Raw genomic sequence first — 16,345 nt, 5'->3', positions numbered from 1 at the left:
CCTGCTACTGAATGAAGAAAGATGGCAGAATTAGAATGAATGGATCCAGGCACTGATATCAGAGGCTTCCAACGTCATTTGAAAAGGGACAATCAGAAACTATGTGTTTCCTGATGGATGGACACACCACCACCTATGAAGGAGTCTTGTTTTTTGGTTGTTGTTGTTGTTTTTAAATGGGGGGACAAGGGACCTGAATCTGTCCTGTAAGGCTCCGATGCCATTTAAAATAACTACAGATAACAAAGGATGATGGGCAAAACATCATGGGGATATTATGATATAAAAATCCAGATGCTCCAAAACGCTATAGGTCATATGATCAACTTCCACAAAAATTAAATTGCAAGAATCAGGATAAACACATAGATTTAAAAAAGAAGATTTAAGAGACACATCAGCCAATTACATATGAACCTACATGAGTCCTGATTTAAACAGAAAAACAGACAGTAAAGAAAACGAAAATATTTGTAAGACTGTTGGAAATTTAAATAGTCATTGAATAAGTTACGATTTAAGGAATGATTATCAGTTATTTTAAGGACTGATAATGGTATTATGATTTCATTTTTAGAAGAATCCTTCTCTTTCCAAGATAATAAAATGTTTATGAATGAAATGATATGATGTCTAGAATCCGGTTCAAAATAATAAGAGGGGGGTGTGGGTATCAATGAGGTACAACTGTCTATGAGTTGATAATGGTGATGAGCGTGATGAGCATATTGGGCTGAAATATCAATCTATCTACTTTTGCATGTCTGAAATTTCCTATAATTAGATGAAACACTGTAAACACCAACGCATCCTGCCTATTCAAACAAAAAAGCAGTTGAAGCCTCAGACTGAACATCACCCATACCTGTGCTAATCTTGGATTTGTTCTCCACGGTGGTCATGGCAGGGGCAGATGCTGAAGGTGCTGCAGATGGGCAGGTGCTTTTCTTTCCTTTAACACCATTAGTCACCGTTACCCCTCCGGCCATTCCAGCTAAAAGATCATCACTGCTCTTGGTCTAGAAGCAACAGAAAATAAAAACAAATTTGCTAGATGAAGCAAGATTAGGTATTTTGAGACTCAACAAAGCTCTTGACTTACGGACTGAATTCAAGAGCCCTATCACCAAAGCTTTCTGACAGGTAGTACGCAGCACACTAGACTGTGCTACAGAAAAAGAATTTCTTTACAGGTTTATAAACAATCACATACTTCTTTTTAAAATAATAAAATCGTACATGGAATCAAAGTCTTGATTATTAAGCCTGCTATGTGTCCACACATGCCAGATTCAGATGATGGGGAATAGCATATGAGCTATCTTGGGAAAGTCCTATGCCACAGGAAGTATCATTTTGCAATTTCTAGAAAGAAATATCATCGAGAGTCAAATAACCTTCCTTGCTCTAAAGTGATTCCATGATGAGACCAGTATCTAAAAGAATTAATTCTGAAATTTATCTTTTTTACCTTATAATTCTGTACTAGTCAATTTTAGTCACAATTTCTTGGGAAAATCCTATAATGCCACAGGAAGTGTCATTTTGCAATTTCTAGAAAGAAATATCATCGAGAGTCAAATAACCTTCATTGCTCTAAAGTGATTCCATGATGAGACCAGTATCTAAAAGAATTCTGAAATTTATCTTTTTTATAAAATTTGACTTTTGTAAAAAAGAAAAATTACAAAATTTATCTTTTGTAATTCTGTACTAGTCAATTTTAGTCACAATTTAAAGGAGGTATTTTCTAAAATGTGCATAATACATTAAATAAAAACTAGAGACTTTACAGTTTGAGCAAGGGTTATGCTGTCTAAATGATCACATTATTTGAGAAAGACCATGGGCAATATTTATATTTTATAAGACAACTTTAAAAATATGAGTTTAAAAAAAAGCACTATGGATAACAAATTGGCTGTACATTTATTATTTTAAAAAGCAGTGAAGAAATGTTTTCACTTTTCCTAGAAATTAAGGGAACACAGAGGAGTTTAAAATCTATGGGGAAAAAAGGAAAAACTACTTTGTAACAAAAGAATCCAAAAGTCTCTCTTTGGCATAAGTTAGCCAACTGATTTATACCATCTTCTATCTGGAACCATGCCCTCTCTCAGATAATCATACTGAATTCATTTCTACAAGTTAAAAATAGTTCACAAGTAACTAATCTCTAAAGTCTCTTCCAGTTCTAAATGTCAGTGACTCCATATGGAGTGTATTTCTGTTATTTGATTGTGAAAGTTCTAATACGATACCATTAGGTTAAAAAGAGGCAGAAAAGGCTGGGCACATTGGCTAATCTTAGCATTTGGGAGGCCATGGTGGATCACTTGAGCCCAGGAGTTCAAGACCAGCCTGGGCAACACAGGGAGACTCTGTCTCTACAAAAAATTTAAAAACGAATTAGCTGGGCATAGTGGCACATGCCTGTAGTCCCAGCTATTGGGAAGGCAGAAGTGAGAGGATTGCTTGAGCCCAAAAGGTCAAAACTGCCCTGAGTTGTGATCTTGCCACTGTACTCCACCCTAGGAAACAGAGTGACACCCTGTCCCCACCCCCACCCAAAAAAAGGGAGCAGAAAAAGGGATCAATATTTTCAATGAATTAAACGGAATTCAACTCTGGTAATTTAGGGCTGTCAGAATACATAAAAAGAGAGGGAGACACTGCATTAATTTCAAGGGCTGTTCATTTTTTTTTTTTTTTTTTTTTTTTTGAGATAAAGTCTTCATCTGCCACCAAGGCTGTAGCACAGTGGTATGATCGTGGCTCACTGCAATCTCCACCTCCCAGGTTCAAGTGATTCTCTTGCCTCAGTCTCCTGAGTAGCTGGGACCACAAGTGTGTGCCACCATGCCCAGCTGTTTTTTTTTTTTTTTTTTTTTTTTTTTTGAGAAGGAGTCTTGCTGTGTTGCCCAGGCTGTAGTACAGTGGCACAATGTCGGCTCACTGCAAACTCTGCCACCTAGGTTCAAGTGATTCTCCTGCCTTAGCCTCCCAAGTAGTTGAGATTACAGGCACACGCCACCACACCAGGCTAATTTTTGTATTTTTAGTAGAGACAGGGTTTCACCATGTTGGCCATGCTGGTCTTTAAACTCCTGACGTCATGATCCGCCTGCCTTGGCCTCCCAAAATGCTGGGATTACAGGTGTAAGCCACCGCACCTGGCCAACCAGCTAATCATGGTATTTTTAGTAGAGATGGGGTATCGCCATGTTGGTTAGGCTGGTCTTGAACTCCTGGCCTCAAATGATCCACCTGTCTTGGCCTCCCAAACTGCTGGTATTACAGGTGTGAGCTACCACACCTGGCCTGTTCATATTCTTTAAGACTTGTTTCTGTTCACAAAAACTGGCCATCAACTATGATGCCAAAAAGTTACACAATCAAAGTCATACCACTTTCCTGTCAATTTGTCCCTCCCTCCTCTATTAGCCGGTAAATAAATGTGACATATTCTTATATTTTCAATCTTCTTTTATATCCTGTTAATAAGAGTAAAATTATCTTTGAACTAATCTTTCTTCCTCCATAAGTTAAATATTCTTTCATTTGATAATAATTATACTTGAAAACCACCCTACATTGTTATGTCGAAGTAGATTACGCATCACACTTCTCTGGTTACAATTTGCCTTTGGGTAATGACAAAGTTAAATATACATAAGGGCATCAAATCACAACCTTTATAATAATTAAGACAGCACAGCACTGGCACAAGAATAAACTAATGAAACAGAGTCCATAAAGAAGCTGCATATTTATAGACACTTGATTTATAACCAAAGCAGCAATGCAGAAAACAAGAGTTTTCCAGCAATGGTGCTAGGTCAAATGTATATAATAAAGGGGGCAAAAATAAATGCTGAGACCTATTTCACACCATATCAAATATAAAGTCCAAGGTTTTCTAACTATGATTTTAAATTTGAAATAGTAAAACAAAGACTTGATTGATTTGACTACATTAAAATTAAAATATTAAAATAAAAAAATCCTGGGCAGGCGCAGTGGCACACACCTATAATCCCAGCACTTTGGAAGCCTTAGGCAGGCAGATCACGAGGTCAAGAGATCAAGACCATCCCGGCCAAGGTGGTGAAACCCTGTCTCTACTAAAAATACAAAAAATTAGCCAGGTGTGGTAGCAAGCGCCTGTAATACCACTACTTGGGAGGCTTAGGCAGGAGAATCGCTTGAACCTGGGAGGTAGGAGCCAAGATCGTGCCACTGCACTCCAGAGTGAGACTCTGTCTCAAAAACAAAAACAAAAAATCCTTTTAACTAAAAAAATGTTAAAATGTTTTGTACAACCAAAAAACCAATCATAAGTAGCATTGAAAAACAAAAACTGGGAAAGTATATTTGCAGTATCTCACCAAAATGGTTAAGGTCCCTAATATGTACAGAATGCTTTAAAATTGAGGGGGAAAAGACCAGAAAAAGAAAAATGAGCAAAATGAATGAATCACACAGTTTACATATACGCACACACACACATACAGAAAATGGTTAACCTAACTCATAATGAGAGAAATGCAAATTGAGCAGCACTTGTCACTTATCAGATTGGTAAACACACTCATTTGGGAAGAATATGGGGAACAGGCACCCTCCTTAGTTGTTGATGGGAATGCACCTTAACTTAAGCCTTATGAAAGGAACCAAAGCTTCTAACGAAGCTACACATGTATTCACCTTTTGCCCAGCAACTTCACTTCTAGGAATTTAACCTTAAGATACACCTCCAGTAAGACAAATACATATGCACAAGGCTAATTATTCATTGCAGCATTCTTTTCTATTGCTAAATACTGGTCTGCCCTACATGCCTATATACAAAGGAAAGCATATGCGGTACCTTCAGTGAATACAATGAGGTATTAAACAGCAATAAAAAATAAGAAAGACTGCTACAAATTGGTATGGAGAGAAATTTCTGGAGTACATTAAGTGAAGAGATTCAGAGTGCAAAAGAATGTATTCTGCCACCTTTTGCATAAGAAAGGAGAAGTAAAAAAATGTATTTGCTCATTTATGCAAAAAGAAACATGAAAAGAATAAACAAAAGCTAAACCTCTGCGGTGGGTGGGTACCCAGTAAGAGAGAACGGGGGAAAGGGAGGGGCACTCTTCTCAATATATCTTCTCATATGGTTCTGACTCATGGAGCCATGTTAGTGTTTCATATGCTGAAAAATAAACAAATAAATAAAATGTAAATAAAGATAGGAGAAGCCTAAAATGGAATAGGATAGAAACAAACAGACCTAACTATATTTCAAATGAATAACATAACTCAAGTATTTTTTCAACACAGTAGTATTTTGACCATAAATCCTCACACTCTCAAGCCAAAGACAAAGCGAATGCAAATATTAAACTTCAACTGATAAATTTGTTTCTCACAGTGGTACAGGTAATTCTAAAACTATTTTCTGTATATTATAGGGTGGAGAAAATAAGTAAATGTAGTAAATGTAGGTGGTAGAGGCCAGGTTTTTCAGTGTTGGATAAATGAATTACAATTATAGAATGTGGAAAGGCTGTTATGAACCTTTTAAGTCAATAGAATTGGAAGTATCAGTGTGAACTCATACATTTAAATATATGGAGAAACAGGAAGAGAAATTGTCATAGGAGTGTGTGTGTGTGTGTGTGTGTGTGTGTGTGTGTCTGTCTGTCTGTCCCAGAAGCAATGAATGAACACATCTAACTTCTATGTCTTGGTTTTAAGTACTCTCCTCCACTAAAAGGAACACGGTCTCCTTGAAGAAATGGCTGATTCTAGGGCTGAGCGGGAAAGGTACAAAAGTTATTGTGCCTGAAATTAAGGAAGTGCTCCAAGAGTAATAGGAAAATGTCAAAAGGACACAGGAGCCAGCCTGAAGGGGCTCCCAGTGGCCAAATAAGGGATAATCTAGGCATAAAACTAACTGATCCGAATATTTTACAGCCCACTGAATAAGAATCTATGACTTACAATAAGAGAAAAAACTCTTCCTTGTAGCAGAATGCCAACTAATACATGTAGAAGGAATGACAAAATTAGAAAATTGTCGTGTTGCAAAAATCACAGTAATAACTAATTTGGGAAAGAACTATCAACAAATGCTAAAACCAGGGTGAAAAGTCTGGGGAAAAGAAGATAGACATACTGACAAAGTTTCAAAGTATCTCTGACAAGACACTTAATTAATTACAAGAGGAAGCACAGTATCCTGACAGTGGAGAAATCTAGCCTTCACTACCCTAACCAAAGGAAGTTAACACCCCCCACAACGGAAAAGATGGAAGTCACGTATTTCTATACTTCTGTGGTATTCCTGCCTAAAATGCATAACCCAAATCTAACCATTAAGGACATACTACCAAACCCAAATCTGGAGGGCAGTCTATCAAATAACCGCCTTTCACTCTTTAGAAATGTCAAGGTCATAAAAGACAGGGTGAGAAACTATTCCAAATTTAAAGAAAATGAAAAGCATAACAACTGAACGCAATACATGATCCTGGATTGGATCCTAGACTAGAAAACAATTTTTTTTTCTCTTTTGCTATATCTGACATTAGTGCAAGTGGTGAAATTTAATGAAAGGCAATACATTAGATACTAGCATCATATCAATGTTAATTTCCTGATTTTGCAATTTACTATGTTTATAAAAAAGAATGCCCTTGTTTTTCTGGAAATATGCACTAAAATAGTCAGCAATAAAGGAGCATTATGTCTACAGTTCATGATCAAACAGCTATTAAAAAAAACTATGTGTGTATACATGTGTATATACAGGGAAATGATAATCATGACAGGTTAATGTGAGGAATCCTGGTAGAGTATACTGGAATTTTTTGTACTAGTCCTTCAATTTTTCTGTAGGTCTAAAATTATTTCAAAATAAAAAGCTCTTACGTAATTATTTCCAGACAGATTGAGGATCTAAATATGAAATGTAGAAAAGCACTTTTAGAAAAAAAAATAAACAGGGGCCAGACATGGTGGCTCACACCTACAATCCCAAGGTTTTGGGAGGGTGAGGCAGAAGGATCTCCTGCAATCAGGAGATTGAGAACAGCCTGGGCAACATAGTGGACCTTGTTCCTACAAAAAGAATAAGAAAAAAATAAAGGAAACTACTTCACTTGGCCTGGGGACAGGTTAAGATTTCTTAAACAAAACACACACACACACACACACACACACACACACACACAGACCCCATAAAGAAAATATTAATAAATTGGGTTGCATTAAAATAAATAGCTGCTGTTCATGAAGATATCTTTAAAGGTATTATACCTTTATGAAGGGGAGGGGAGAGAAAGGAAGGGGAGGGAAGCAGGGGAATATCGTGCAGCATGTAGAAATGATAAAGGGCTCACATCTAGAAAAGGTAAAGAACCACAAATCAGTGCAAAAAGACACTGTACCCTCTCATACCCACTAAAATGGTTATTATCAAAAAACAAAATGACAACTTTGTAGAGGACCTGAAAAAAACAAGAACCCTTATGTACTGTTAATGGGAATGTAAATGGTGTAGCTGCTAGCGGTGAGAAACAATAGGCCGTTCCTCAAAGAATTAAAAATGGAGTTACCTTATAAGGTAGCAACTCTACCTATGGACATATACCCGCTCAAAATTGAAAGCAGGGCCTTGAAGAGATATTTGCACACTCATATTCATAGTAGTACTATCAGTAGTAGACAAAAGGTGGAAGCAACCCAAGTGTTCACTGACAGGCAAATGGTTAAACAAAACATGGCATATAAATACAATGGAATACCACTGAGCCTTAAAAATGGAAGGAATTCTGACGCAGGCTACAACACGGATGAACCTTGAAGACATGATGCCAAGTTAAATAAGCCAGTCACAAAACAAGTGGCCTATGATTCTATTTATATGAGATAGATAGAGCAGTGAAATTCATAGAGACAGAAAGTAGAATGGTGGTTGTCAGGTGTTGGAGAGAAGAGGGAATGGGGAGTTATATAATAGGTACAGAGACTCAGTTTAGCAAGATGGAAAATTCTGGAGATGGATGGTGATGATGGCTGCACAATGATGTAAATGTATTTAATGGCACTGAACCGCACACTCAAAAATGGTTAAGATGGCTGGGCACGGTGGCGCACACCTGAAATCCCACCGTCACAGGAGAATTACTTGAGGCCACAGAGTTAGAGACCAGCCTGGGTAACAAAGCCAGAAGTAAGAAGCCAGAAGATGGCTTGAGCCCAGCAGTTCAAGGCTACAGTAAGCTAGGATCATGCCACTGCACTCCAGCCTGGGCAGGCAACAAAGTGAGACTCGATCTCTTAAAAAAATAAAAATAAATAAAAAGGCCAAGGTGATGAATGCTATATGCAATTTTTTCACAATAAAAAAAAAAGTTGGAAAAAAAAAGCCAACAGAAAAATGGGCAAATGACTTGAACAGGCACTTCACAAAAGAGGATCTAAATGACCACTGAGCACATAAAAATAATGTATAAAAAGGTATTCAATCTTACTGGCAATGATGCAAATTAATGCCACTCCTCCACCCCTTTATACATTCCTGAGTGCTTAACATAAAAGGAGTAACAATTTAAGTGCAAGAGAGGATGTAAAGTAACCAGGAATGTAAACTGGTAACCACCTTAAAAAATTATTTTCTTCTATCTCTAATATTAAAGCTGAACATAGGTATACCCTAAGGTTCAGTAATTTCACTCCTTGTTCTAGAACCAACACAAATGGGTGCACGTGTGCATTAATACACATGTATATGAATGTTCGTAACAACACTACTCTTAGCCACAAAGCAGAAACTCCAAAAGTCTGCCAATAGTAGAAGAGATGAACAAACTGTGGTATATTCATCCCATGGATTACTAACCAGTAATGAAAAGGAAGTGACCACTGCTAGATGCAACAGTACAGATAAGAAACCAGACACACATTAAAAAAAAACATGGTGTATGACTGTTCCTGTAAAGATCAAAAACTGGCAAAATTAGTCCCTGTTGCTAGAAGTCATAAAGGGAGTTACTTTGGGGAAGGACAGGAAGGGCAATGATTAAGCAGAAGCAAAAGGGAAGCTTCTGAGGAGCACCCATGTTGTTTCCAGGTGGTGGCTGCAGGGTATGTTTCATTTTGTGATGATTCACTAAGCTCAACACCTATGCTTTGTGGGCTTTGCTGTATGTATGCTTTACTTCGACAACAACAAAAAAGGAAAAAACAAAAACAAAAACCTCTGCATTTTTCAACTTACCTTTTACCCTAAGCTACTAGCAGGCTCTCTGCTGTTTTTCCCTATTTCTTTTAATTTTTGCTACAAAATTATAAAAGGGCACGTGCATTCCCACACATTCACATCCCCCATTAGCAAGTGTAAAAACATGAAATTGATGAAGGAACAAATGTTCAGCCTACTTTTTTATAACTGCTGCAAAATGCAAATAATTTGGTAAAAACATTCCAGAAACAAATAATGAAATGCTACAACCAGGTACATACACTTCTCAAGGTCAAGTCCAAGTTTCACAGTCTGCATCTCTCTCTCTCAAATTTGAAGATCTGTTTTCAAATTTTACCTTTCAAGTTTCAGACGTGGATTGTTCATACTGTTAACTAACTTTTACACTTATGACCACAAATAATCATGGAGAGTTATCAATTGTAAATTCTAACAGAAGCTTATTAATTCATATCTATAATTTTTAGAAAACATTATCAACAGTACAATGGAATAGCGTATTAATTCAAAAGAACTAATCATGAACACCAGAACAGTAAGTGAACGCTACAAAGTGCTGGCATGTAGGAGACCCTCTCTACATGGAAAATAATCCTCTCCACTGACTGTGACAAAGGAAAATTAAGTATACAAAGCCTGAAAGCCTGATAACACAGCTCCTGACAAAAGTGGGAATAATGTCCCCAAAACTCACTGTGAGCAGCAGTAGTGTTTTGTATTTACAAAAGCTGCAACCAGCAGTGAAGTGTTCTGGATCAAAAGAGTCCTTCCCTTGACCCTCAACTACATTTAGCCTCAAACAATACTTGAAATGAGAGGTGAAGATATGCATATCCTGTACCCCGTCACTACAAGAAGAGAGTCATGAGAATATTGTGCAGTGACAGACACACAGGTGTGGGTGTCCATAAATGAATGGGTGTGTGCACATGCTGTCTCAATAATTAAGCCAAACACTTCATTCACCAGGTTAATTATCAATGTTTCATGACAGTTACAGGAATTCAAGTTGTAAGAAGTATCTATGTGCCAGAGAAACACAGTAAAATAAGGGATATTAGAGAAATAAAATAACACTTTAGTCTGTGGGGTCTCAAAGCCCTTCAATGTTTTCCATTGTTCTTTTTCACAATTTTCTTCTTTCCTTCTGTCTCTTTTCACTTTAATCTCCATTTCATTACTTTTTCCTTCTTCTCTCTTAAGTGAAGGCAATTAATCCACTCCAGGAAAAGTGTTGCCAAATAGCTTTACCTCTGCCCTGACCTTCCTGCTACACACACACACACACACACACACAAAACCTTAAACAAACTTGTCAACCCAGCAAAAGCTTGGAGCCAAAGCTATGGACAGCTGGCATGTGCTGGCAAGAGCAAGTGTACAGGTTTGCTTTACAGTGAAAAAGTACTCACTGTCCAAGACCAAACTCCCAGCAACTCCAGATCCAAGCTTTTGAAAGATGTAACATGCCTGTTCAGTGCACGTTCCATAGTAAACCTCCAAAGACACTGCCTGCCACTGATGAAGAGGCCACAGAAGGAAGGTGGCAGTGCATAGCCAATGCCAACATTTCAACCTGTTCTTCCAGTCACAAAAATAACAGGTCACCTGTTTCACAAAAAACACAGGCACTCCACGCCAAAGAAAGCCCCAGTAACTGAGTAACCAGTTAGGTCAGAAAACGCCGCTTATCTTACACCAAAGAGCGGCAGCACTGCTACCAACAAAATGATTCAGTGTGTTCACTGAGACTAATGGAAGCTGGGCAAGGGTCTATTCCTGGTACACAGGCCACAGGATGATACCTAGCAATTCATCGGGGTCACAGCCAGAAGAAAATCTGTGTGCATCTCCAAGCCAATGAAATAAGTCTGGATTCAGTTCCAACAACCTTAGAATAGAAAAACCAGCATTTCCTGTTAGACCTTTCAACACATATAAGGAAGTTCCTCATCAGCTGTTCCTGAGGTCATTCTTAAAATAATTAAGCCATGATCTATCGGGGCCTGGCCTGGAAAAAAGGATTTTGAACAAATATGCTTCCGGTTGTACATACAGACGCACACCAGTAGTGCCAGCTACTCAAGAGGCTAAGACAGGAGGATCCACTGAACCAGGAGATCAGCCTGGGCAACACAGATCTCAAAAAAACAAAAGTAATAAAAAAAAGTGATGATGATGATGATGATGATAATAATAATAATAATGAACCAGCTGCCAGAAGAAGAATAGCAATTCATGGTGACGAAGGTGAGGGAGATAGGTAGGTAAAAAGACCTGTCTAGAGGTCACGGGACTGTACGACTTGGCTCACATGCTCTTTTCATAAAACCTTCCCAGGCTAGAAACAATATTTACCTTCCTGAAACTGTTCACAGTGCTTTACTGCTCTCCCAGGGTATCTGACATTCTCCCTGAGTATTTTCCTGATTTATGTTGGTGTCTTGCCTCCATCCTTTACTCCACAAGCTCCCTGAAGGCAGAGTGTGCCTCCAGGTCACACAATCACAGCATCCTACACAAGGCAGGTGCTCAATTATTTGTTTCCTGAACAAGCCTATTGTTTGGTTTCATTCAAAAAGACAGACCAAAAACACCAATTAGGTCTACCCTACTGTAAGCTCTCTTCAAAGGCCAAGTGTTCCCAGCACCAGAAGAGGGCACGCCTGTAAGAATGCTCATTTAATATATTAAACATCATATTTAAACTCACTCCTCCAAAAATCCACCATGTATTCAAACATCACCACATGAATACCTTTGACAATGATGCTGCTGTTCCAGGTTTTACTGGTTTGCCTCCTGTAGATGCTGAAGAGCTGTTTTCAGGTTTAATTTTTTCTGCTGTTTGCGTTTTACTTATCCCAGACACTTTAGGCACCGAGCCAACACTCCTGCTTGCTTTCCTCATTCTGGGCTGCCTCTTCGTGATACATTTACAAGCAAATCTGTGGGAAGAAACCGCATTACACTGAGAACCTAACTGGAAGAAAGCTCTTTAGAAATTTGCTTTTGAAGAATTTTACCATGTGATAAAACTGTTTGAAAGCTAGATGTCACTAGAGAAAAGTTGAAAAAATTCTTAGACGTACAAATCAGAACATACCTTATTTAAGGCTTCCTCCTTGAATATTACTATTTTGAAATTATTTTGCACATTATAGCTCATTTAGTAAAAAGAATGTCCTAGATCTCTAACAGAAAAGATTAAATATAACACAGTATACATTATCTTCAGCATTTAATAAAGCAATAATCATCCCGGCATTTGGGAATTAGCCATTTGCAGGTATCTAAAAGTGATCACACTTTCCAAATTATCCAGTAAAGTCCTACTTTCAAATATGTGCTGTGATATCCTATATAAGTCAGTAGACTATCTCAGAAACCCCAACATTCAGGATCTAAACCTATTTCCAAGCATACCTCTCTCATCAAGAGGCAGCAGGAACATTTTTTTTTTTGGAGACAGCCTTACTGCAGGCTGGAGTGCAAGTGGTGCGATCAGAGCTCACTGCAGCCTCGACTTTCTGGACTCAGTTGCTTCTCCACCTCAGCCTCCCAAGTAGCTGGGATTACATGAAAGAACCACCAAGCCTGGCTAATTCATTGTAGAGATGGGGTTTTGCCATGTTGCAAAGGCTGGTCTCGAACTCCTGGGCTGAAGTGATCCTCCTGCCTTGGCCTCCCAAAGTTCTTGGGACTACAGGCATGAGCCAGTGTGCCTGGCCAGAAATTCTTTTGCAAAACATTAGCCCCAATATTGGTTCAGAAAACAAAACCATTCTGTATACCTATCAAGAATAGGGTAATAAATCTTCCACCTAAGTGGTAATACTTGCTTTCACAGCTAAGAGGACTTGAATAACACTGGCAACACACAAAGCTGAAGCCAGATAAGCTCTTAAACATACATTTGTTAACTGAGTGAGAAAAAAAAGAGTCTCTACAATAATGTTTAGAAAGTTTCCTTGGATCACTTTGGGTAGAGTAATAAAATTAGCAAAAATGAGAGCCTCTTCTGAATGTAAGATTTATGTATGATGACTCTGATAAACCATATTGAGCATAAAAGAGGTTGGTCTTTTTTTTTTTTTTTTTTTTGAGACTTAGTTTCGATCTTGGTGCCCAGCTGGAGTGCAATGGAGTGATTTCGGCTCACTGCAACCTCTGCCTCCTGGGTTCAAGCGATTCTCCTGCCTCAGCCTCCCAACTAGCAATCTGAGCTCACTACAGCCTCTGCCTCCCAGGTTCAAGCAATTCTTCTATCTCAGCCTCCCAAGTAGCTGGAACTAAAGGCGTGTGCCACCATACCCCACTAATTCTTCGATTTTTAGTAGAGATGGGGTTTCTCCTGACTTCGTGATCCGCCCGTCTCAGCCTCCCAAAGTGCTGGGATTATAGGCGTGAGCCACTGCTGCCTGGCTAATTTTTGTATTTTTAGTAGAAACAGGGTTTCACCATGTTGGCCAGGCTGGTCTCAAACAGCTGATCTCAGATGATCCACCCACCTCGGCCTCCCAAACTGCTGGGATTACAGGCGTGAGTCACCGCACCCGGCCGAGGTTCTATTTTATGAGGATTTCTATACATGAATAAAAAGAGAACAGCCTTTTGGAAAAGGCTCACTCCAATGGCTTTACTGAATATTCTACCTAAACTGTACTTGAGCACTCCAGATTTATCTTCCCTTTACATAAAATAAGCTGTATCAACCGGTTTGGTGGTGGACAGTGAGACAGGGTGAAGGGGGCTGTGCTCCGCCCCAACATGGTAAGGCCTTGGAGAAAAAGAATGCTGTCACTAACTTCAATCAAAATACAACGAACCCTCAGAGACTCTCCTCTAGCTTTTCCCCAACTTCCTGGTTATTCCTTAGAGAAAATGATGCATATGGGAATAATCAAATTATCTATCTACTCTTAACCCTTTTGCTTTCTACTTTCCTAATCCAGTTGAGTAATATGCCCAGGGTAAGCACTCTCTCTAGTTCAGCTCTCTTATCTATTTCTTACTGCATTCCAGGGGATACTGAAAATGACCAAGATAGATTCAAGGAGCATCCACTGACAGGTAAAACACACCATTATACTGATCCCTGCTAACCAGTAACGTATGCTTTTCTCACGTATAAAATGAAAGAATTAGATTGGAGACATTCATTAACTGAAGGTAGTGTCGAAAACTCAAATTATTAAGAACCTTTCCTTCAACTTCTCACTATTATTTATTTATTTATTTATTTATTTATTTATTTTTAGAGTTTCACTCTGTCACCCAGGCTGGTGTGCTAGGGTGCGATCTTAGCTCACAGCAGTCTTTTGCCTCCTAGGCTCAAGCGATCCTCCCACCTCAGCCTCCCAAGCAGCTGGGACTACAGGCATGTGCTACCACACCTGGCTACCTTTTTAGTAGAGACAAAGTTTTACCACGTTGCCCAGGTTGATTTTGAACTCGTGGGTGCAGGTGATCTGCCCCTTTCAGCCTTCAGCCTCTCAAAATGCTGGGATTACAGGTATGAGCCACTACCTAGCCAGCTTCTCACTTTCTAGCTTCTCTTATGTCTTATAAATGGCTCCCCAAACTTTTTTTTCTTCTCACCTTTCTACCACCTTCCATGCTGGCACTCCTTTCTATTACACCACTCAGAAACTCAACTGTTCTCAGCCTACCCTTCCAGCCTCTGTCAAATTCATATTTTCGGCCAGGTGTGCATGGTGGTTCACATCTACAATCTCAGTACTTTGGGAGGCCAAGGCAGGCAGATCATTTGAAGCCAGGAGTTCAAGACCAGCCTGGCCAACATGGTAAAACCCTGTTTCTGTTAAAAATACAAAAATTAGCTGGGTGTGGTGACGCATACCAGTAAAGTAAAACACAAGAATCCTTTGAACCCAGGAGGCGGAGGTTGCAGTGAGCCAAGATTGTGCCACTGCACTCTAGCCCAGGCAACAGAGTGAGACTCTGACTCAAAAAAGAAAAAAAAATATTAAAATTAACATTTTCTAGACCAGTACTATCTAACAGAACTTCCTAGCCAGGCATGGTAGGGCACACCTATAGCTCCAGATGATTGTGAAGCTGAGGTGGGAAGACTGCTTGGGCCCCAGAGTTCAAGGCTGCAGTGAGACAGGATCACACCACTGCACTACAGCCTGGGTGAAAGATATACTCTCTTAAAAAAAAAAAAAAAAAGACCGGACAGGCACAGTGGCTTATGCCTGTAATCCCAGCACTTTGGGAGGCTGAGGCCAGCGGATCACAAGGTCTAGAGATGGAGAAATCCCTTCTCTACTAAAAATCCAAAAATTAACTGGGTGTGGTGGCATGTGCTTGTAGTCCCAGCTATTCAGGAGGCTGAGGCAGAAGAATTGCTTTAACCTGGAAGGCAGAGGTTGCAGTGGGCCAAGATTGTGCCACTGCACTCTAGCCTGGCGACAAAATGAGACTCCGTTTCAAAATTAAAAAAGAAGAAAAGGAAAAGAGAGAGATAGAAAAGAAAAGAAAGGAGGACACACACAGTAGCTCACACCTTCTGAATCAAAAGCAGGAGGATCAGTTGGGGTCAGGAATTCAAGACCAGCCTAGGCAATATAGCAAAATCCCTTCTACCAAATATCAAACAAAAAATAAAGTTAGCCAGGTGTGGTGGTGTGCACCTGTATTCCTAGCTACTCAGGAGGAGAGGAAGGAGGATCCCTTGAGCCCAGGAGTTCAAGGCTACGGTGAGCTACGATGTCGCTGTACTCCGTCATGGGTGACAGAGCAAGACTATCTTAAATATGTTTATTGCAGTACTGTTTACAATAGCAAAGACATGGAACCAACCCAAATGCCCATCAACAGTAGACTGCATGAAGAAAATGTGGTACATGTATACCATGGAATGCTATGTAGCTATAAAAAGAAATGACATCATGTCCTTTGCAGGGACATGGATGAAACTGGAAGCCATCATCCTCAGCAAACTAACACAGGAACAGAAAACCAAACACTGCACGTTCTCGCTCATAAGTGGGGACTGAACAATGAGAACACATGGACATAGAGAAGGGAACAACACATACCAGGGCCTGTTGGGGGGTGGGA

General features: G+C 39.3%; 1 protein-coding gene across 8 annotated transcripts in view; it reads right to left on the bottom strand.

Annotated features, from left to right (window-relative positions):
• Positions 1-16,345, bottom strand: part of SPECC1L (sperm antigen with calponin homology and coiled-coil domains 1 like) — a 153,281-nt gene that overhangs the window by 96,870 nt on the left and 40,066 nt on the right. For 7 of the 8 annotated variants that reach the window (XM_035267244.3, XM_078336112.1, XM_035267261.3 and 4 more), the window contains exons 2-3: positions 12,015-12,204; positions 866-1,019 (exon numbers count right to left, since the gene is read on the bottom strand). In XM_035267244.3, coding sequence (XP_035123135.2) covers positions 866-1,019; positions 12,015-12,204 — 344 coding nt within the window. The remainder of the gene's footprint in view (positions 1-865; positions 1,020-12,014; positions 12,205-16,345) is intronic. The other variant, XM_009007814.5, reaches the window with a different exon arrangement.

This window comes from Callithrix jacchus, chromosome 1, assembly GCF_049354715.1.
Source record: "Callithrix jacchus isolate 240 chromosome 1, calJac240_pri, whole genome shotgun sequence".
NCBI classification, from domain to species: Eukaryota; Metazoa; Chordata; class Mammalia; order Primates; family Cebidae; genus Callithrix; species Callithrix jacchus.
The sequence above is the reverse complement of the archived record's forward strand: the minus strand, read 5'-3'. Positions and strand labels throughout refer to the sequence as shown.